Source organism: Schistocerca cancellata, chromosome 3 (assembly GCF_023864275.1).
Source record: "Schistocerca cancellata isolate TAMUIC-IGC-003103 chromosome 3, iqSchCanc2.1, whole genome shotgun sequence".
In the NCBI taxonomy this organism is placed as follows: Eukaryota; Metazoa; Arthropoda; class Insecta; order Orthoptera; family Acrididae; genus Schistocerca; species Schistocerca cancellata.
The window spans coordinates 155729169-155751354 of NC_064628.1; the positions used below are offsets into that span (position 1 = coordinate 155729169).

General features: G+C 40.1%; 1 protein-coding gene across 3 annotated transcripts in view; it reads left to right on the top strand.

Annotated features, from left to right (window-relative positions):
* LOC126174777 (mitochondrial thiamine pyrophosphate carrier-like) overlaps window positions 1-22186 on the top strand; it is a 76236-nt gene that overhangs the window by 24338 nt on the left and 29712 nt on the right. For all 3 annotated transcript variants that reach the window (XM_049921120.1, XM_049921119.1, XM_049921121.1), the window contains exons 2-5: window positions 4917-5058; window positions 6433-6588; window positions 6725-6901; window positions 16375-16534. In XM_049921120.1, coding sequence (XP_049777077.1) covers window positions 4930-5058; window positions 6433-6588; window positions 6725-6901; window positions 16375-16534 — 622 coding nt within the window. In that variant the 5' untranslated portion in view covers window positions 4917-4929. The remainder of the gene's footprint in view (window positions 1-4916; window positions 5059-6432; window positions 6589-6724; window positions 6902-16374; window positions 16535-22186) is intronic.

A 22186-nucleotide genomic window follows, 5' to 3' on the forward strand; every position in this document is an offset into this window, starting at 1 on the left:
ATCACAAGCAACATGAGCCTATATCATTATCAATGAGAAAAGTCAGAATGACACTCAGAAGGAGTTCCAAAATCAAAGTCCAGGCCCAGAGAGGAAGGTAACAGCAGTATTTGCAAATCTGCATACTCGTGCTTTAGCAACAGGATATGAACTGCTGATCCAGTCGTTGGGCTGGGTATTTATTTGCTGTAGCAGTCCAATGGGGTCGTATGTGACTTGTTTGCCATGACAACTGGTGTCATGCCCACTGCTGGCAGAACTATCTGCTAGACAGATGCTCATTGCCACTACTCTCAAAGTCAATTTCTATATCATTAGAATGTTGGAATGGTGGACATACACCAAAATTATTGATGTGTGCAAACAAATCTTAATTTACAATGTAGACATTGTTGACATAGGTGATATAAAATTTTAGAATGTTTAGAGGATTTTTCTATGGGTAATGCACGAAAGTGACAAAAGTAGAATACAGGCTAGTGAAATGAAGTTCCAGAGGAGCAGGTTGGGTGTAACAAGACGAGACAGATTGCGAAATGTGTATGTGAGGGAAAGACTAAAGGAGGAACCAGTACAGGACAGGATAGAAAAATCAAGACTGCAGTGGTATGGACACATGAAGAGAATGGATGAGGGAAGAATTCCAAAGAGGATGTTTGATCTGCAACTGGAGGGGAAGAGGCCCAGAGGAAGACCAAGGGATAGATGGGTGAAGGGAGTGAAGGAATGTGTGATGAGAAGAGGAGAGAACTGGACGAAGGTGGAAGAAGGGGGAATGGTGGAAAGACAGAGATGGAGAGGCTTGTGTTCCCGACAGACCCAGCCAGTGGCTGGAAACTGTCCGAGATGAAGAAGAAGAAGAGGATTTTTCTATGTGACAGAAGTATCACCAGTGCACCATTTCTCCTCTAGAGTTCCACAAGGGTTTTGATGCTATTGATGTTCAGAGATGGTGCTCATAGTGGCATGTGATGAATATTGCTTTAGAGATGGTGCTGAAAATGTTACCCACTTACATTATGTACAACTGGCATGTGCTTGCCAATGATTTTTTAAAACGCTAAAACAACCAGGTGTTACATGAATAATGGCTGCAGCTCAGTCAAACGAGCAACCAGTTATTCTTAAGTGTCCATTGGCATCTTGTACACCAACTACTTCATCTGCCCATACAAAAATAAATCCATAGGAGTGAGTTTAGCTGATGCCTTCCAATAAAACATAACGGAGAAAATATTGACTGAATGGTACCAGTGCTAAGGCCATTAGATTCTCATGACCTCACTCCTACAGTGTTCTTTTTGTGGAGGAAGGTGAACTGTTTAATGTACAAGACACCAATACACACTCCAGAATAGCTGGTTACCTGTCTGATGGGAGCTACAGTCATTATTTGTGAAACATCTGGTTGTTTTGAGCAATCAGTTGTGCATATGAAGGGGTCGGAGAGATATAGTCATAAGCTACATCGAACTAGTTTTGAGATGCAGCGAGTTTAAGGTTCCACGGAGGTCTGAAAGTGTTTAATACAAAATAGAAACCTTACTTCTACTGCAAACACTTGCTTAATACTTGCGAGGCATGTTGTTAAATTGTCAACTCTCTGCATACTATAAAATATTAATTTTAGAATGTTTCTAATTAAGATGTATTCAGCGGTGGCTTATGACTATATCTCCCAAAAAATTGTTTAAAACAAAAAGTATGAATTTGTAAGGATTTATTTTAACCACTCTTGCACACAAGCAGAATATATAATTTTTACACATTAATATATACATATCAGATATTACTTTTTCATTGATATAGTTACATCAAGGAAGTTCCTCTACCTCATCATTGTACACGTTATTTCCATACATTACTGAAAGAAATCTTGATTTGCAGCAGGTATGTATGGCATAAGAGACAGTACATTATCAATTTTTTTCTGGTTAATTGGTCGTGGCTTTCTCTACTTTATTGGCAGCTGATATGGATTTGGTTCAACTAGCCCTCCTTTCTATTTGACACGAATATCCACTGACATGAAAGCTCCTACGTCTGAATAAGAGTGCTTTACACTTAGCTTGAAGGGATCTTCAGGCTCAAACTTAAATTGAGTAGCTTCACTGAAAAGGTGGGGATCTCCAGACGTGGATTCTGTACGTTTTGAGATCAATGTCTTGAGGCTTTCCAAACTTTTGAAGTCTTCTCTTTTCATTTTTGTTACAATGAAATGTTTTGGACTCTCAGATTTTATTACTTCTGCCCATTCATCTGGAGTGTACACTATTGGACGTCTGTTTCTTGCATACCGTTCAATGCGACCAAAATCACGATCGCAAGGTAGCGTGGTGTGACCTACCACAGGGAAGTAATGCTGGACAGAATCAAATCTTTTGGTAGCAACAAGGGACCTTTCCAAAGCAATAATGGTCCAATTGTTTTGCCTGACCCTTGCAGTTGTCTGTGATTATGTGGAGATGTTATGTCTGAGGATTAGTTATCTCCAAGTACTTCAATAAGCAGCTCCCGACCTCATCTGAACCCCGTCATCCAACTTTCTCGCTCCACATAAACATATAAACCTTATTTGATCCACAGTCGTGGATACCATAGTTGTATGTCCATATTTTCCTTTTGTAAAATGCTGGACCAATTGTTAGTTTAGGTGTGGGGAACGTTTGCTGCATGTCCATTGCTATCACATGATGCTCTTTCGAATTTTCTTTAGCCAGAGCAGTTAAAGACGCAATCGTATTTTGTCCTCTGTCAGCCTTTTTGAGATGCAGTTCATATTGTTGTTTCTTTTCTGTTGACTTCTCCTGCACCTAATTCTGGGTTATTTATTGCAATTAGAAATCCATCACATTTTGAACGGGTGTCACTTTTTGGTAGTTTGAAGCCTATGTTAAATTCAGATATGAAAATTTCTCTGAATTTACTTTCAGACACTGCAGGAACCTGCTTTTCCTTGCAATATTCTCAGTATTTATCTTGAAATAAGGAAGCAGTTGTGAGACCACAATCCAGATACACTTTATTGGGGTTCTGTTGCCTACTGTAATGACTGTTATATTTCGGTATGGCTTTGGGAAGTTCTCTAATACTTCCTACAGCTTCGTCTTGAAATTAATGTGGGTAGTTTCCATGTTTTCCTGAAAGAAAAAAAGATGAGCTTATATCCTCTTCCTAATAGAAATATTTGTATAGTACTCAGTTTGAGTACATCGCTAACTTAAAGTACAGAGTAACATACAAACCTCTTCCATCTTCTTTTGGCACTGCAAATCCCTGCTTCATTTGATGTTGCAAATTCCTTACTCTTCATGCTTGTATCTGTAAGCCATGAACCCTCTGGAAAGCTTCTTTGCAGATCATGATTTTACCCTCACATTATAAGAAAATGTAACATCCCTGGATATTATTTTCTTGGAAGTCTTTTTTTGGATAGCTTTGAAAGAAATTATGACAAATATAACAAAATGAAATAAGTATACAAAATATTAAACCATTTGTATTTAAATAGTGAACAAACCTCCGCTTTTTCGGTTCCATTTTCATACAGCTCATCAGGTAAGTATTCTGGGAATTTAAGTTTCCTATGTCCCAAAATGAATGAAAAATGTTTTCTTCCTCTCCAAGCAGTTTTTGAAGCATTTATTTAAACAAGTACAGTGACTTCCTATAGTAGCAGCCTGAACAGTCTTGTGGGTTTTTAAAGACTTATACTGCTGACCAGCATTTCGTCGACGTTTTGCTGTATTTATCTTCCACTGATCAATATTTCGCTTTCTTTTCTGTGAAGGCTTTGGTTTTTGGGTGATTCTTCATTTATTCTACTTATTTCAAGCTATAATATGAAGAGCAAAATAGTCTAAGAATTTGGGTGAGATATAGTCATAAGCCACACAAAGCATTAAATTTCGCTAAAATCACATTAATGAGAAAATATGTTTTACACATCTTTTGCCTTTGAAACTACATTATTGCACCATTAAGCAGTAATATAAATGGGCCCATCAAGTTTCATCCTTGACACACAGGATGGCTGTCAAATGCATTGGCAATGTTGAGAGAAACAACGTCACAAGCCACAGGAAATTAATCACCAGAAATAAACCGTTTTATATACTTACCGAAACATCATCTGAGCTGGAACTGCTGGTCGATGGATGCCAAGATTCATCACTGTCAGGATCCAGAGGGTAAAGCTCTTCACTTCCCCTATGTCTGTGTCAAATATGCGTTGAAGACCCGAAGACGCTTCAGACGTTCCTGACCCACCTGCCATTTTGCCGTGGATTGTGACTATGTATCTTCTGAAACTACCACCAAGTGGCACAGCATAGAACTGCACTCCGTCATAGCCTGTCATTTGTTGCAGTAACATGGAACTTTTTCAATACGCTGTGAAGAAGACATTGTTAAGAATGCCGTAACATGAAAAACTCAATTTCGTGAAAGTTGTGGCTTATGACTATATCTCTCCGAGCCCCTCATATGTGTAAATAGACAATATTCTCAGCAACAACTCTAAATATTCATCAAATGACAGTTTGAACACCATCTATGAACGTCAGTAGTATTGAAACCTTCATGGACTCCTAGCAGGGGAAACAGTGTGCCAGAGAAAATTTTGTTGCATGAAAAGTGTTTTTTGCATCTCCTCCAGACATTCTAAAATTTTGTATACATCTCTTTTTTCCATGGCAAACTGGCTTACTTCCATTGCTTTCATTCCATAAATTTGATATTGGTTCATATCGTGGAGTAACTCATCAAGTTAAGCTACAAGTCTAAAAATGTTTTATGAGTTATTTTTATTTATAATGTGAATCAAAGAACACATGGCAGAGGCTTGTTCAAAGAATGGGGATTATAAATTGCTTCTTGCCAGTAGAGATTTAAATATTTTTTTCTGTCTCTTACAGATGCTACCCTGCGATGGTTGGCTTTGATCCGTCATCAAAATCAAAATTGGATAGTGTTGAATACAGTATTGCAGGTGCTGGCAGTGGAGCAATAACTAGATTTTTATGCCAGCCATTGGATGTCTTGAAAATCAGATTTCAGGTATCTTTCATTTAAAAACTTTAAAATAAATAACTCAACATGAAATCTAACCTATTAGTATTTAAATAATTGTTACTAAATTAAATTACAGCAGTATACATTTAAATGCACTCATAAGATGTTTAGAAACTGCAGTTCTGCTTCAGAATTAAATGTTCCTGTAACAGTTCTGTGCCCATTGTGAAATATTTGCCAGAATTCAAGTATGTGTGATCCCTATCAAGCTGAGATCACAAGAGGTATCAAATGTAGTATATTTAGCTTAGTTAATTATGTTCTGTGTCTCATTTGTATGATATACTGTACTGAATTGAATGAATGAGTTTTCACATGTACAAAACTGAGGTGAAAGGGGGGGGGGGGGGGGAGGGATAACAGTGAATAATAGCAACACCATAATGAGGCAGTCTGCAGTGAAAGATACCACATAATCCAGCTGCAGACTGAATGTGTTGAAAGGCCCAGCACAGTAATATGTATGTAAAAAGTAATGATACCATTAGCAAAATTAAGACTTTTTCTGCAGTCTTGCATCAGAACTTCATAACTCAGAACCCACTATTTTCATCATTATGAAATGACAGTCAGCCACATGAAACAATGTGGCTATTGTTAGTAGAATCTTCAGTTTTAGCGTCTGTCACTTTATGGAGTTTCTTTGGTATTCCCAGTTATCAGATATACTTATAGCAGTTTTTTTTCCGGGGATTTCTGAGAGACTGTGAATACCGGTACTGTACTTTGCATATTCATCTCAGACAAGCCATTGCTGATAAAGGTATTGGTGTTTAACTGGACTTGACAAATTACCTGCATATCAGTGTTCAGGAACCTTTGTAGCAATGCATTTCTTTAAAGGGAGTCCATCTTCTGAATGTGATTGTCTAATCTTTAAGCTTGTAATTTTATGCATTTCTTTATAGGGAGCCCATCTTCTGAATGTGATTGTCTAATCTTTAAGTTTGTAATTTTATGACAATAAATGAAATACACAAAGTCATTTGCATATGATATTGCTCATTTTTCTCATTACTTTCTTAATGTTTCTTGGTGTATGAAACGTGTCATTTAGCTTCAGTATTGCTCTCCTGTGAATGTATTTTTAATTTTTAATTTCATGTATTTTTATTGAAACAAAACTCACATGAAACAATTAAAGATTGCAAACCGAATGCTTAAAACTTGGTGTTATAGTCATAAACCGCACTGAAAACATTTTTGTTTTGTATAATTATGAACATGCAGTGTTACTATTGCAGTTTCAAATAATGCCACAGATACAATAAATGATTTACTCTGATAGTTACTGAATTTATACTTAGACTAAAAATCACTTTGGTTTCAAATTGAGTGTACAACATATAATATTTGCAGCTCCAAGTAGAACCAATATCCAAGAAGTATGCAGGCTCAAAATACAAGAGTGTACTACAAGCTGTTAAGTGTATTGCCCAAGAAGAAGGCATTTCAGCTCTGTGGAAAGGACATATACCAGCACAGTGCCTTTCTATTGTGTATGGTGTTGCTCAGGTATATTATATTACACAATTTCACAAGAAGAAATAAAAGTGATGTATTTTCCAGAAAGCTCTTCATTTGAAATAATATGAAGGGGTAAATATTTTCTTTGCTGAAATAGACTGTTAAATGAAATTGTTTGTTACAGTTTATATCATTTGAAACATTGACAAGTCAGTGTTGGAAATATTTTCCAACAGTATACAGTGACCACAGAGCCATACTGCATTTTTCCTGTGGTGCAGCATCGGGATGCTTTGCTACATTAGTATCATTTCCTTTTGATGTTGTTCGGACGCGTCTTGTTGCTCAAGGAGAGCCTAAGGTAACCAAATGTTCTAAATTTTTGCTTTCCTGTACAGGAACTTTAATTTCTAATGTTTTACTGTGCAAACATGTTTTGTTTTCAAAAATTCAGATTCAATGTCTGAATATAGATACACCCACTACACAAAAAGGGGGATAAGATGAATGTTAATAATTATAGAGGGATCTCGCTACTACCAGTAGGATACAAAATTTTGTCAAGGAAATTACTTCAAATCGTGGAGCCAGTTCTGGATAAAAAAATAGGTGAATATCAAGCAGGTTTTAGACAAGGTAGATCCTGTGTTGAACAAATATTTAACCTGAAAACACTAATTCGTTACAGAATCTCAAGAGGCCAGAGATTTGCAATAGTATTTGTAGATTTCAAAAAAGCATACGACTCGGTAGATAGAGAAACATTACTGAAAGTATTGGAAGAATTTGGGGTCGATAAGAAAACAATTCAAATTATCAAACAGACGCTAACAAACAGTAAGGCCAAAGTTAAATTTATGGGTGAAATTTCAAGGAAGTTCGAAATTAAAACAGGTGTTAGACAAGGTGATGGTTTATCCCCAATCCTCTTCAACTGCGTACTGGAAAAGATATTGAGAATATGGAAAGAAGAACTCAAAGGCACCAAGAATGACATCAGAATTGGAACAAAAAAAGAAAAAATAGAAGTGGACTGTTTAGCTTTTGCAGACGATCTGGCAATAATTACAGAAAACGAAGAAATAGCTCAGAACTACTTGGAGAAACTACAAGAAGTTTCGGCCAGAGCTGGACTGCAGATTTCATTTGAAAAAACCGTGTATATGTCTAATCATAGAAATAACAAGAAAAATCTTATTACTAAATACGGCAATATTAAGAGAGTAGAAAAATTTAAGTATTTAGGTGAAATAATTCAAGTGAATGGTTTAGACAAGAGTGCAAACCAGGCGAGAGCAAGGAAAATGGAATTTGCTTTTCAAAAAACCAAAGACATATATAACAAAAAAAACATTTCGATTCAAGCTAAATTAAGACATTATAAAACTGTCATTAGACCAGAATGCCTGTATGCATCGGAGTGCCTAACTCTTAACAAAAAGGGGGAAATAGAAAACATGGAAAAGAAAGAAAGGAAAATTTTGAGAAAAATATTAGGACCGAGAAAGATTGGGGAAGAGTACAAGCTAAAGAGTAATAAGGAAATATACAAAACTATTGAGAAAGTGAGTGAGGCAATGCGTAAACGCAGACTAACGTTTTATGGTCACCTGTCGAGGATGGATGGAAACAGACTAACAAGAAAAGTGTTTGAACATAGTAACAGGAACGAAAAAACCAACAATAAATGGATACAGATGGTGAAAAAGGATTTGGCCTATTTTAATGTCACCCGTGAGTCAATCAGGGACAGGGAAAAGTTTAGACAAATAGTGAACGAAATTAAGTGTTTTCCAGAAGAAACGAAACTAAAGAATAATAACAGGAAATGGTCGGAAGAGCGGAGGAGGAACCACTCGAAAATGATGAGGAAATATTGGGAAGAGAGAAAAAAAGATCAAAAAGCCGGGCAAGTGAATTGTTGAACGTGGTCCAAAGATGGCCGAAATCGAAAGAAGAAGAAGAAAATACAGTATTTGGGCTTTATTTAAACAGTGTTGTAAAAACCAATACTGTCTACCATGAAGTTGTTTATAGAGGGTTCCATATTCTCACAAGAGATAGTAATGGTCAAAACAAGTAAAAATAGTCTAACAACTATGTCTACAGAAACAAACATTTTCTGACATTTGGGACCTTTTACTTGGGTTGAGAACAGTCAGTACTACAAGCTGTTAAGTGTATTCCCCAAGAAGAAGTGTAAGCTGCTCAGCTGTTGCTCAATTTCTTATTAGTTTTGTTTGCCTCTTTACTTAATCCTCTGACTGTGATGCTGCTCCCTCATACAGTATTTACAAGTGTCTCCTGCATCAGCCATTTTGCGTATGTCATTTTAAAGTTATACTGGCATCAAAACAAGATTAGTGATATTGTGAAGTGTGAACACCATAATGACTGAAATGAAGTTCTATTATTGAATGTGTGAAATGGCAGAGGTTATATCCCATTATGGTTTAGCCAAAGTAATTTATTGACAGATATAGGGAAGATATCCTCGTCGTGAAATTCTGTCTGTGGGTAGGGGGGAATATATGTTTACCAGGATTTTCCAGTGGATTATGCAGGACAATTCACAACAAGGGTAATGGATTGCAGTTGAGCTCACACACAGTCCACAAGCCATATTTGTAGAGGTGAGTGTTAATAAGAGTAGGGAATGATAATGAAATAAATACGTGAAGAAGGCATAAATAACTGTCTTATATGGTCATTACTGCACAAGTAGCTACTTTATCCCTAGCTCTTACAGTGTGTGCAAGTTCTTAGACCACAGACCACCATGCCCAATTACAGTTCTGCCAACAGATTCTAAGAGGGAGCTCTGAAGACCACAGTTCACACCTAGCACTTTATTTAAGCATTCACACTTAGTGGAATAATAAATTACCACAATAATCATGTGTGGACAGATACAATTCCTTGAGGATGATCAAACAGAATCATCAAGTCACTTTAGCATCAATGTGTGGGCAGGAATTTTTGGTGACAGACGTGGAGCAGCATATATTTTATAATTAACAGATACTTTTCCTCACCAGTTCTGCTCAAAAATTTATCAGACAATTGGAGAACATTATTCTTCCTGAAAAAAAATTTAACTGCTTCATGCATGGTGGTGCAACAACTCATTTTCTATGCCTTTTACTGCAATATTTTACACAAATATTTAATGAGTGACAGATTGGTTGAGTAGGTACAGAAACTTGGTCTCTCCATTCACCTGACTTTAACTCATTAGATCTCTGGTTATGGGGACATTTAAAGCCACTGGTGTATTCCACACTCATTGACAACATGCATACATCACGGGACATTTGTTCTCCAGGTGTAAACAGATCCAAGGACAGTCAAGTGTCTACATGAGTTCATCGTTCTTTGTGAAGGAGAATGTGTAAAGATAATTGGTAATCAGATTCAGCACCTTGTGTAGAATCGATAGACAGGTGGCTATCGAAGGACAGAATATCCTATACAAGTATTTGTTTCTGGACCTCACTTTATACTACTTTTTCTATTTTTATCAGACTATCTTCTGTAAGAATATAGGATACTTTCCTTTAAACATCCCGTATATGACACTTTAAGATAAAAGAAATGATGCACCTTGAAGGTATTATCCAAATTGGATGGAAATTGGTAGGTGTGATGTATATGCAGAGACAAAGGTCTATAATTTCAGAAAAAATGGATGATTTATTGAAGAGAAAGATTCACAAATTGAACGAGTCAATAATGTGTTGTTCCTTCTCTGGCCCTTATGCAAGCGGTTATTCGACTTGGCACTAATCAATAGAGTTATTGAATGCTCTCCTGAGGGATTTGATGCCAAATTCTGTCCAACTGGCATGGTAAATCATCAAAATCTCCAGCTGGTTGTAGGGATCTGCCCAGCTCAACAGCCAGAAATGATGGTCTGGGATGCCATTTCTTTCAATAACAGGATTCCTTTGGTTGTCAAGGCAAGCCATTCTAGGCCTAAATTTTAGCAAGATAATGCCCTCCTGCACACAGTAATAGTTTCTACTATTTGTCTTTGTGGTTGCCAAACGCTAACTTTGCCAGCAAGGTCGCCAGATCTCTCCCAAATTGAGAAAGTTTGGATCATTATTGATAGGGCCCTGTCATTATGTCAGGATTATGATGATGTAATGTGCCAATTGGACAAAATCTGGCATGATGTATCTCAGACAACATCCAAAAATACTATCAGTCAATTACAAGTCAAGTAACTGCTTACGTTAGGCCCAGAGGTGGACCAACACATTATTGACTTGCTCAATTTGTGAAACTCTTTCTCTTGAATAAATCATTCAACTTTTCTGAAACTGTAATCATTTGTTTGTCTGTACACTGACATCATGGCTATTGATTTCCATCCCATTTGGATAATTCATTAATGGTGCACAGATTTTTTGCCCTTAGGGTGTATTTGAATTTTTTGTTGTGTTTTATTTTAATATCTTTGCTAGTTGTGTGTTTTTAATTTTCTATGAGAGCAGCAGCTACAATCATAGTTTGTAGAAAGAAGGCTTACTTCTGCCTCACAGATGTAGAATGATATGACCAACAATACACTACAAAATGTCATACAATTTTCAAGTTTACACATACTATGCCTCTTAATCCTCCTTGTAATTACAATAAAATACAAATAGGAAAAAATCATGTATTTAAAGCAGCAGCAGACCAGTGTGAATATTAAATCGACATGTTGTAATTTTCAGAACCAAAAGTTTATATTCAGGTAATTAATGAATGATATATGGATGGGCTATGGAGATGAGAACTCTTCTTCCAGCACCTCTCTGTTAGGTCTCATAAAATTCTTAGCCTTAATCTCTGGCAGCCTGCTTACTTCACTTGTTTCTACTCTCATTTCAGTACCATTGTCTAATCTAGCTCGTCTCACCTGATTCATACTTCTCTTTCAATTTAATCATATTTTTAATCTCTGTATATACATCTCACTATCCTTTTGTGGCCCTTTCTTGTACTCGAGATCTTGTTCCATCCTTCATAATATATTTTTAGCTCTCCCTCTTTATCCATCTCATCCCCTCCCATCTGCGTGCTTTTGTACAACATGTGGCTGTGGATGTTGCCCCTTACATCACTTTCTTATCCACTCTTCTGCTTGTCATTTCCTTACATTGAGCTTCATATCTCTCTACCTCACGACTGACTGATCTGTCCCAGGCAATGTGACACTGAACTTTGGAGGTATTCTAGCAGTATTATCTGATTATAAGCTGAAGTTTCATAGTCAGTATTCAAATTTTGTAGGCAGCTAAAAATTATTATTTTTAGCTTATCTGAATGGAGCAAGCCAATGTAAATCAGTGAGAGTTAATAGCATCATATGGTAATGCAGAATTCAAATTGATCTGTAGTAAAGGTTACTAAACTTTGGGTGATGGATCAGTTGTTCCCAGGTATAATCTTTGTCAGTAACTGAAGTCCAGTTTGTTTTTAATTTTCTGTTTATTGCTTGAAAAGAGTACCAAACTTTGAAGACACTGTTCAGTTACACTTGCCATAATTATCGTAAATTATACATTACATGATCTAAATACTCGTGTACCCTTGATGACCATATGACACAGTGGTTTACACCTCACCTGGGCCTCAACACTGACATTGGACCACTGACGACTGAAAACATGTTGCCTGGTCGGACGAGTCTCATTTCAAATTGTACAGAGTGGGTGGACGTGTGTATGTATGGAGACAATCTCATGACTCAATGGGTCCTGCATGTCAGCAAGGGACTGTTCAAGCTGGTGGTGGCTCTGTAATGCTGTGGGGATCCATTCATGTTCATTGTGCATTCTGACAGACTTGGGAAATTCCAGCAGGACATTGCGATGTGCCACACATTCAGAATTGCTACAGAGTGGCTCCAGCAGCACTCTTCTGAGTTTAAACACTTCTGCTGGCCACCAAACTCCTGAGACATGAACATTATTGAGCATATCTGGGATGCTTGCAATGTGCTACTCAGAAGAGAGCTCCACACCCTCATACTCTTATGGATTTATGAACAGCCTTCAGAACTCATGATGTCAGTTGCCTCCAGCTCTACTTCAGGCATTAGTCAAGTCCATACCACACCATGTTGTGGCACTTCTGGATGCTCCCAAGGGCTCTACACAATATTAGGCAGCTCTACCAGTTTCTTTGGCTCTTAAGTGTAGTACCATTTATACAGGATCAATTTATGCTGTAGAATATTATCCATGTAACATTTTTGAGATAAAAAATAATAAAACTCATTTTCAGGAGCTGATGATAAGGCAATCTTTCTAAAAGTGTTCTGTGGGAATAAATTTGCATCGAAAATAATGAATCAAGAGCCAAAATTATGCCTACAGGATTGCAAACTAATTGTAAATTTCATACCCAAGTGAAAACAGAAGTGAACATATTAGCTGTTTTCTATAGCATACATGTTCAGTAAGTGTCTAATGGATCAGTTAATCATCAATTCTGGTACTGTTAATTGCATAATTCAGTCTCTTGGTGTGCCACATGGCAGACTGGATTTCAAATCCCTATCTAACACTCTGGCTTTAGCTTTTACATGGTTTCCCTAAATCATTTAAAGGGAATTCTTGAATGTTTCCTTAATGAAGACCACAATTAGTTTCCTTTCTCATCCTTCTCTAGTATGACCTCATGCTCTATCTATAATGCCAATAATATATAATAAATAGTACACTAAACTAACATTTCTTCCTTTCTTTTCCTTCGCATACCTCTTCTGTGTTTACACCACATTTCAGGCAGTTACTCACTCCTTCATCGTAAAAAGGGTCAAGGGAGGGGATAAGTATACTGTTGCAGAACACAAGTTTAATATATGAGCCAGTCTTACATGTGGTGTTACATGGTTATTGACTAAACTGCTATTTTACGCAACACCATATTGTAACAAGTATTTTCTGTCATGGTATTAAATGCTTGTAGTCTGTGAACAGAAAAGATGACACTTACCAAAAACTGCTCCCTCATTCTAATGATGTTGGTCAGTTGGTATTTATGGACTGGAGTAACTTACTACATAGACTTAAAACCACCTGCGTTACACAACATGAGAAAGAAAATTATATGTCATTGGAGAGTCTTCATCTTGTCTTCTGTCTTCTTCTTCTTCTTCTTCTTCTTCTTCTTCTCATTCTCTTTTCCACGCCAATCCAGTATAGTAAATTATTGTGCACTTCCACAATTGTGTTATAACAACAGAGGGTGCCATTAACTTATTTGTCTACGTTAGTTTCAATGTAACCATTGTGCAATAGCTGGTAGCTTCTTAAAACATTTTCTGCCTGTAAGCTCCAGTTTTTCTTGAACATTGCAGTCACTTTATGATTTGCTTTTTGAAATGATTGGCATGTTCTGGAAAACCTCCACCTTTCTGACAGAAAATTTTTAAGAAGCTACCAGCTATTCAAAAGCTCTGAAACTCTAATTGAATGGGACTTTAAAGGCCCAAACTTTGTCAGAATGTTAACAAATTTTGGAAATATTATTAACAAAACCAGCAATCTGTACAAAATTTTGGTATTTCTCTTTTTAAAAAAGGCCTTCATTACATTAAATATTTATTAAAATCATAACCAGTTTCAATTGATTACGGTCATATGTAGACCAGTCTCTGAAATACAGGTAATATTACAACTTAGAAGGACACACAAACAACAAAAGTTAAAAACTTAGATAATTAAAACAAGATTAATGAGAGGATGTGTACTCTAATGTGGTGAGCACAGGTGTCAGGCAGAGCACAAATGGTATGTGCAAAAACTCAAATGTCGACTGTTAAATAGCATGAATACTTCTGGGTTAGATAGGAAAAGCTCCACCCAATGCAACTATTTTAGCTACATACTATCATTTTTTGACATAGTCACTGTATTCCTACAAATTCCTGTCAACAATGAACAAGAGCCTGTATGTCACACTCATAAAAACCTGAACCTACTGAGGCTAGCCACTATCTTACAGCTTTGATGACACTAAATTATGTCTGTATAGTGGATATGGTAGGACAGTACAGCCAAACTTGGCAACAAGTTACATGGTTGAAAAACTATTTTGGGGCCTGGCATAATATGTTGCAAATGGAAGTTTGTCTTCTCGTGACTGACTATGGATATTTGGACTTTGAGGCTACTAAGTGTCTTCTTGTAGTGTTCTGAATTGACAGTTCCTTTTGGCTCCTCCACAATTGCCTGTCCCAGAACACTGTGCACATCATGTTACTTCAGATGGCTGTATTTTGAACTACTTATTTTTTGGAGGATTTGCATGTCACTGCTCCAGAAAGATTATCTGAATTTTGGCTCCTCTCCAGTATTGGTATACAAAAAATTGTCACCTCAGACTGGTCCATCAGATCCCAATAATTTACCTTTCAATAATATTTTGGTCTTGTGCAAGAATCTGTAGCACCAATCTTGCACACACTTTTTCATAACCAAGGTTGCATAACATGTTATGCAACCTTGATTGTGGTGTGACAGCTGACATTCAGCTTTACACAGTTCCTTGATAATAATCTACTGATCATCATGAATGAGTTGATCATGATGATGTTCAATGTGAAGAATATCAGGTGAGAAGATTGACCAGGCATGGCTTGTTGTACTCATCCTTTTTAAATGCCTTATCCACTGCCTCACATTACTCCTGTCTTCTATATTGTCCAAATAAACATTTATCAAGGATCAATGGATTTCATTTGGCACAATTTGTTTAGCAGTGAGGAATACAATGACACATCATCATTTTGTATGCATCTCGGTGCCAAACACCAGTTTTGAAGACTATCATGCTGCTGCTCTTTGTCACAGGACTACAAAACTGACAGGACTTTAGTACTGCAGCACCAATATAATCTGGCTAAGACAACCAAAGAAAAAAATTAAATGGCAGTAGTTTCTGAATGCCCCTCATATTTGAGTTTGTTGTTAAGCACTTTTCTGGATAAAATGTGGACCTGCCAGTACTGCCAATGTTGTTGTTGTGGTCTTCAGTCCAGAGACTGGTTTGATGCAGCTCTCCATGCTACTCTATCCTGCACAAGCTGCTTCATCTCTGAGTGACTACTGCAACCTACTTCCTTCTGAATCTGCTTAGTGTATTCATTTCATGGTCTCCCTCTATGATTTTTACCCTTCACGCTTCCCTCCAGTACTAAATTGGTGATCCCTTGATGCCTTCAAACACATCCTACCAACCAATATCTTCTTCTAGTCAAGCTGTGCCACAAATTCCTCTACTTCCCAATTCTGTTCAGTATCTTGTTTGTTATGTGATCTACCCACCTAATCTTCAGCATTCTCCTGTACCACCACATTTCAAAAGCTCCCATTCTCTTCTTGTCTAAACCATTTATCGTCCATGTTTCACTTCCATACATATCTACACTCCATAAAAAATACTTTCAGAAAAGACTTCCTGACACTTAAATCTATACTTGATATTAACAAATTCTCTTCTCCAGAAATGATTTCCTTGCCATAGCCAGTCTAAATACTGATACTGCCTCAATCAGTTTTATGACTTGCCACTTTTTAATTTTCATCAGTTTCTTCATGGTTAATAGGATGAACCACTTTTTTGTAGTAGTGATGCTGTGGATTGTTTAAATAACACTTTGAAAGCTACTAGCACCATTTTAAACATGGGAGAAAACGTAACTACCATTTTTCATTTTTCTGTCTCCAGACATGTTGGTAATTTACATAGCATGTCATTAACTTGCACTATTAATAAGGTATTTTATGTGTTTCATGTTGGTTGGAAATAATATTAATTTTTTCTATGTTACAGGTGTACAGAGGCATCATGCATGCTTTCTCAGTTATTTACTCAAAACATGGAACATTAACGTTTTTCAGGGGTCTAAGTCCAACTTTAATCCAGATAGCACCTCAGACTGGTGCACAATTTGGATTTTATCAGGCTTTCACAAATTTGTGGGTGGACATTGGTAAATACTGAAAATTATTTATACACTTGATACCTATTCTCTTCTTTCACTATTGTGTGCTTAGTTTACACTAGCAATCAATAAGCACAGGCTTCCAAGTTCCATTCTGAAATACCATACATTATTATTTTGTTGCAACATTTTCTGTTTAGGAGAAACATTTATTGTACATCAACTTTCCTGGATGGACTCCTGAAGGCAGTTGCATCAGTACATTACAAATGTCCATCAAGCACATCTGCGTGACAGTGTTTGCTTATGTGTTCCATAAAGGGGCAGACACCTTCTGTACTGCCAAGCATTATAAAGGGTTGCTGCATATAACAATGAATAAGTTGTACTGCCCTGAATTATAGTTGCTGCAGTCTGGAGAAGAGGAGTTCTCAAGGTCTGCTGCTTCTCACAGCAAAGCATCCGGGAAGAAAACAAAGCCTTATTTGCTTCTGATGATAGTGTGGGTGTTTGGGTCCTTATTATTATAAATAACAACCTGTTGATCCACTTGTTAAAACAATGAGCACATTTATTGTCACACTTCAGATATACATCATTACACATCGAAAGTATCACATAGACAGAACATAATGGCCACATTGGCCCAAAGAGTTTTTGTGCACCAGAGATGTTATGGCACGTCAGTGTTACCACAGAGCCCCCCCCCCCCCCTCCCCCCCATGCAGTGTGGAGCTCAAGGCTCTGGCTGTTGTTGAGGGGGTTGGGGGAGGTGCAGGTGTTACGCCGTCTTCGTCCGGAGGTGGAACTGGGCGGGGCAGGGCCGGAGTTCGAGCCCTTTTGGATGGAAAAATGTAATTATGGTGCCACACTGGTGGGAGTATGGGGCGACCAGTTCGTGAGGTGACAGAGGAGGTGGGGGGAATAGACGGAGACACGGGGTACAACACGTACAGTGTCCCCGTGGTATCAATGAAAGATTGAATGAGGGAAGGATCTAAGGAATTGGGGATTGGGGATCATTGAGGAGTGGAGAACAGAAAGTTGGAAGGTGTCATCGTCGGGGGGGCGGGGGGGCGGGGGGGGGGGGGGGGGAAGCATGGATTACTATTACTAAGAGAGAAACATTTGTGGTAGTTATACAGATGTCAGACGGTGAAAAGTGTGAGACGTTGATGGAGACGGTAGTGGGTTGTTGAATGTCGGGTGAGAAGTGTGTGACAGGCATAGCAGGAGAGGGTGGGGTGAAGGGCGTGGACCCCGGACTCTGCCCAGTGAGGGTTCCCGGCTTTGGGAAAGGGGGTGTGGCCGGCATGTCATCCCTTGAGAAGGCAGCGGTGTGGAGGTCATCGTCCGTCGTGGTCAGTGGCGTCGGGTCACTGGAGGTGTTGTCGTCTGCAGTGACCCACGCCGGCTTGAGTCAAGTCACTGACACTGTCGAGGGTTTGCCTTTGATACAGATGACGAATGTATTCGATGAGCGCCTAAGTACCCTGTAAGGGCCTGTGTATAGGGGTTACAGGGCAGCACGCACTGTGTCGTCCCTAAGCATCACAGCTTCATACGTGGCTAACCGCTGGTGCATGAATGTTTTAGGCGGAGTGTATGCTTTCAGAGCAGGTGCTCTCTGCGCTCGTATTGTCTGTCATATGTTCTCAATTAGCACGGGGTATTCGATGGTATCTTGGAGTGGTGAAGGCTCGACAAACTCGGCTGATAGGGTCAACGGCTCGCCATAGAGCAGTTCGGCCCCCGAGCACTGCAGGTCATCTGTATATACAGAATGGAGGCCTAGCAGTACCCACGGGGAGGCATGTAACCACTGTTCCTCGTGGCACATTAGTGCTGTCTTTAATGTGCGGTGCCATCGTTCCACTAAGCCATTTGATTGGGGGTGGTAGACTGTTGTGCGAATGCGGCCATCTAGTTGTTCAGTCGATAAAAGTAAGCAAGTATCAGTAACCATCCACCGGGGAACTGGGCCGACAATGTCGATGTGGATGTGGTGGAGTCTGCCAGAAGGAGAGCGGAAGACACCTGAGGGGTGGCATGCAGTGGTGTCTGACTTTGGACCGCTGTCACAAAATACAAGTGTGACACCAGTCGCGACAGTCTTTGCGAAGTGAAGGCCATACGAAACGTTCGGCGATGATGCACTTAGTTGCACAAATGCTCGGGTGGGCGAGACTGTGCAGTGTGTCAAACATTGAGCGACCCAAAGAGGAGGGGCCGAGGGGGCGTGGCACGCCAGTGGAAGTGTCACACCGTAGTTCTGAGCGTGTGCCGGGGATCATCTTGTGTGCCAGGCACAGAGAGTGATTATTGTGAGATAAAAGGCTCACCAGGGAGTCATCATTTGTTTGTGCTCGAGCTAGAGCGTCGAAATCGATGAGGAAGATATGCCCGATATCCAGGAGAAATAATCATCGGCTATGTTGTCAGATCCTCGAACATATTGTGCATTAGTAGTGTTTTGTGAAATGAGGTCGAAATAACGGAACCTCCTAGGAGGTGGGTCGGCTGGAGGGTTTGTGAGTGCTTAGGCGAGAGGTTTGTGGTCTGTAAAGACCGTGAGAGGGCATCCCTCGAAATCTTTGCAGAAATATCTAATGGCTTCGTAGACAGCTAAGAGCTCTCTGTCAAAAGCGGACCATTTGCACTGAGAGGGAGAAAGCTTTTTTTTGGAAAGAACTTAAGAGGTTGCACCGCCTCTCCTCTGTGTTGTTGAAGTACTACGTCGATAGATATTTCGATAGCATCTGTGGTGAGTGAAAGTGTTGTATCCAGGTGTGGATGGGCAAGTGTAATGGCTTCCACGAGTGCGGTTTTGAGTTTTTTGAAAGACGGATGCGTGACCTCTGTCCACGGCACGCGCCTGTCGCCTGACATTTGTGGCCCGCGCAGTGTGTCTGTGAGGGGGACCTGTAGTTCAGCGGTTCTTGGAATGTGGCGGCAGAAAAAATTGATCATTCCTAAGAACCAGCGGAGTTCATGGTAAGTTTCTGGTATTGGCAGCTGTTTGATAATGTCTAATTTCTCTTGTGTGGGCCGGATACCATCGGCTGAAACTGTCCCAGAAAAACAACAGAATCCTGTCTCAGTTTGCATTTGTCTTTGTTGACGATCACACCGTGGGATTGTAAAGTGTCAAACAGCTCCCGGATGTGAAGCTCGTGTTCCTCCCGAGAGGAAGAAAAGATAAAAATGTTGTCCAGGTACATGTAGCAGAAAGGCAGGGGTCGTAACACTGTATCTAAGAACCTCTGCCAGGTTTGGGTGGCGTTTTTCAATCCGTAAGGCATGTAAACGTATTCGAAGAGGCTGAAGGATGTGGTGATGGCTGTTTTAGGGATATCTTGTTCGTACATTGGTATTTGGTGATATGCTTTCTCACAGTCTACCACACTGAAAATTTTAGCGCCTGCTAACTGAGAAGCAAAGCCCTGAATGTTCGGTACTGGATAATTGTCCATGATTGTGCGGTCATTGAAATGTCTATAGTCGCCACAGAGTCTGTAGGAACCATCCTTCTTCAGTGTGAGATGAATCGGTGACGACCAGTCACTGGAGGATGGGTGTACAATGCCTGCTTTTAATAGGTCCAAGATGATTGCTTTCACCACTTTGAGTTTGTGTGGATTCAGGCGTCGTGGTTGGTGTCTGACCAGAGGGCCCTCAGTAGTATTGAGTTTGTGACATGCGCCGCTCATGATTGATAACATGCTACGCATGTGGGGTGTGTCGTTGGCATTCAAACACTTGTGCAATGGGTCAATGATTTGAGCACAGGCCGGTTTGTGTGAAGAGCGAATACCTCAAAGTGAGGTGAGTTCGGATTTCGTGCTCTGTAATGTCTGTTCGGTACGCTCGATAAGGGAGGTGAGCTTGGCCTGCGTTTGCTTGAGTTCACCGATTTCTTGTCATTGTAGTAGCAAGTCGCAACTTTTACTAGTTAACTTGGCCACAAGAAGAACACATTCGGTCTGCAATAGTGAAATGTCAATGTTTGTTGACCGAATGAGTGATACAGATGCAGTGGCCGTAAGGGCGATAGTCTTTTGTGAAGGTTGGTGGACTAATGTACTTCGAGGAATGTCTAGTGAAAATTTGTGCTGTTGCAGAAAGTCAATGCTTAAGACTGGACAAGTCACCTGTGCCACATGAAAAGTCCACGAAAACTTCAAGTCTTTTGAAAGTTTGAGTGTTAAAGGTGCCGTACCTAACACTTTTATATGAGAGTCATTAGCCGCGCATAACAGTCTGGGCGAGGAAGTTAACACGGTAGGTGCAAGAGCTGGGGGTATTACATTCGTATCAGCACCACTGTCAATGAGGAATTTAGTTCCTGAGACGAGGTCAAGAGTGAATAGACAACCGTCGGCACTTACCATGTTAGATGCTGTTGCTGCTGTAAGGCGTCTTTTTTCCTGTGCACGAGACACTGCACATATGGCGCCTCGCGAACTGTGTTTCCCACCGCGCAAAGGCTGCGACATTTTCTGGCTGTGTTGCCGAAGTTGTTGTGGAACCAACACAGCGGCCATGCTGCGTTAGGCGGGGGTGATCTAGAGCTCCTGGTGTCAGCTGTGTCCGTTGTGGAGTGCTGCAGTGTGGTGTCGGTTGTCATGGTGGATGTCGTGGAGGCTGTATCTGGTTCTCCACGATGGCGGACAGATGTCACCAATGTCGTAGAGTGAGCGCTGAGGAAGCTAGTTCGCCCGAATCCTGGAGGGGGAAGGGGGGGGTGGCGTGCTGTTGAGATCGCTACCCCCCCTCTTCGTGCTGTGCGCTCGCCTGTTAATAATCCTGAAAGCTCGATCCACGACCAAAAGCTTCTCGTCCAAGGAGCTGTTGGTGAGAGGCAGGAGCTGTAGTTGTAATGCTTCCAGCATTTTGACAAGCCACATTGACCTTAACGCTGTATCAGGTAGCAAATCAACAGGTGCAAGAGCGCGGAGTCGTTGCCATAGTCCCGAAGGAGTGAGGTCGTGCAGGTGTTCCTCGTGAATGATATGATGAATAATCTCGTCTGGAGCTCGAGAAAGTCTTCACAAATGAGTCTTTTCGCGTTCATATATTTCAGTGAAGGCGGTGGGCTGATCACAATGTCGCTAATCAAATCCAAATGGTCGTGAAAATGTCCCCCCAAACACACGAAGCATGATTCTTCTTAGTCAATGCCTGTAGCGGCAAAAATAGAGTCGACTAATGTGAACCATGTGTTGGGCTGCGTTTTTGCAAAAGTCGGCAGTTTATGTAACTTAGTTGGTTTGGAATCCACGACCACTGGGTGTGTAAGAGTCACAGGTGTGGGAGCAGTCAATATGACTTCTGCCAGGAGGGGGGGGGGGGGGGGGGAGGAGGCCCGTAAACTGTTACAACCCTCGGATCGGTCGTTATTGCTGTCTGAGGTCTAGCAAAAGTGGGCGAGGTACTAGGAGAGGTCACATTCACTATACACTGTTCAGTTCGATCAGGAAATTGAGGCAGTGCGTAGCCAGGTGTGGAACCGATTCGCTGCGCGGATGATGTAGCAGCTGTGTAGTGGCACTGCTCCGAAAGTTGGTGCAAAGTTCTGAGGGGGGGGGGGGGGGGGGGGGGTTGCACACCCCTGGGCATGCGGCGTTAGCGGTGGAATGTCCAGATCTCTTTTCACACTTCATCCTGTATGTTCAAAAGAACGATCTTGAGGCAAGATGG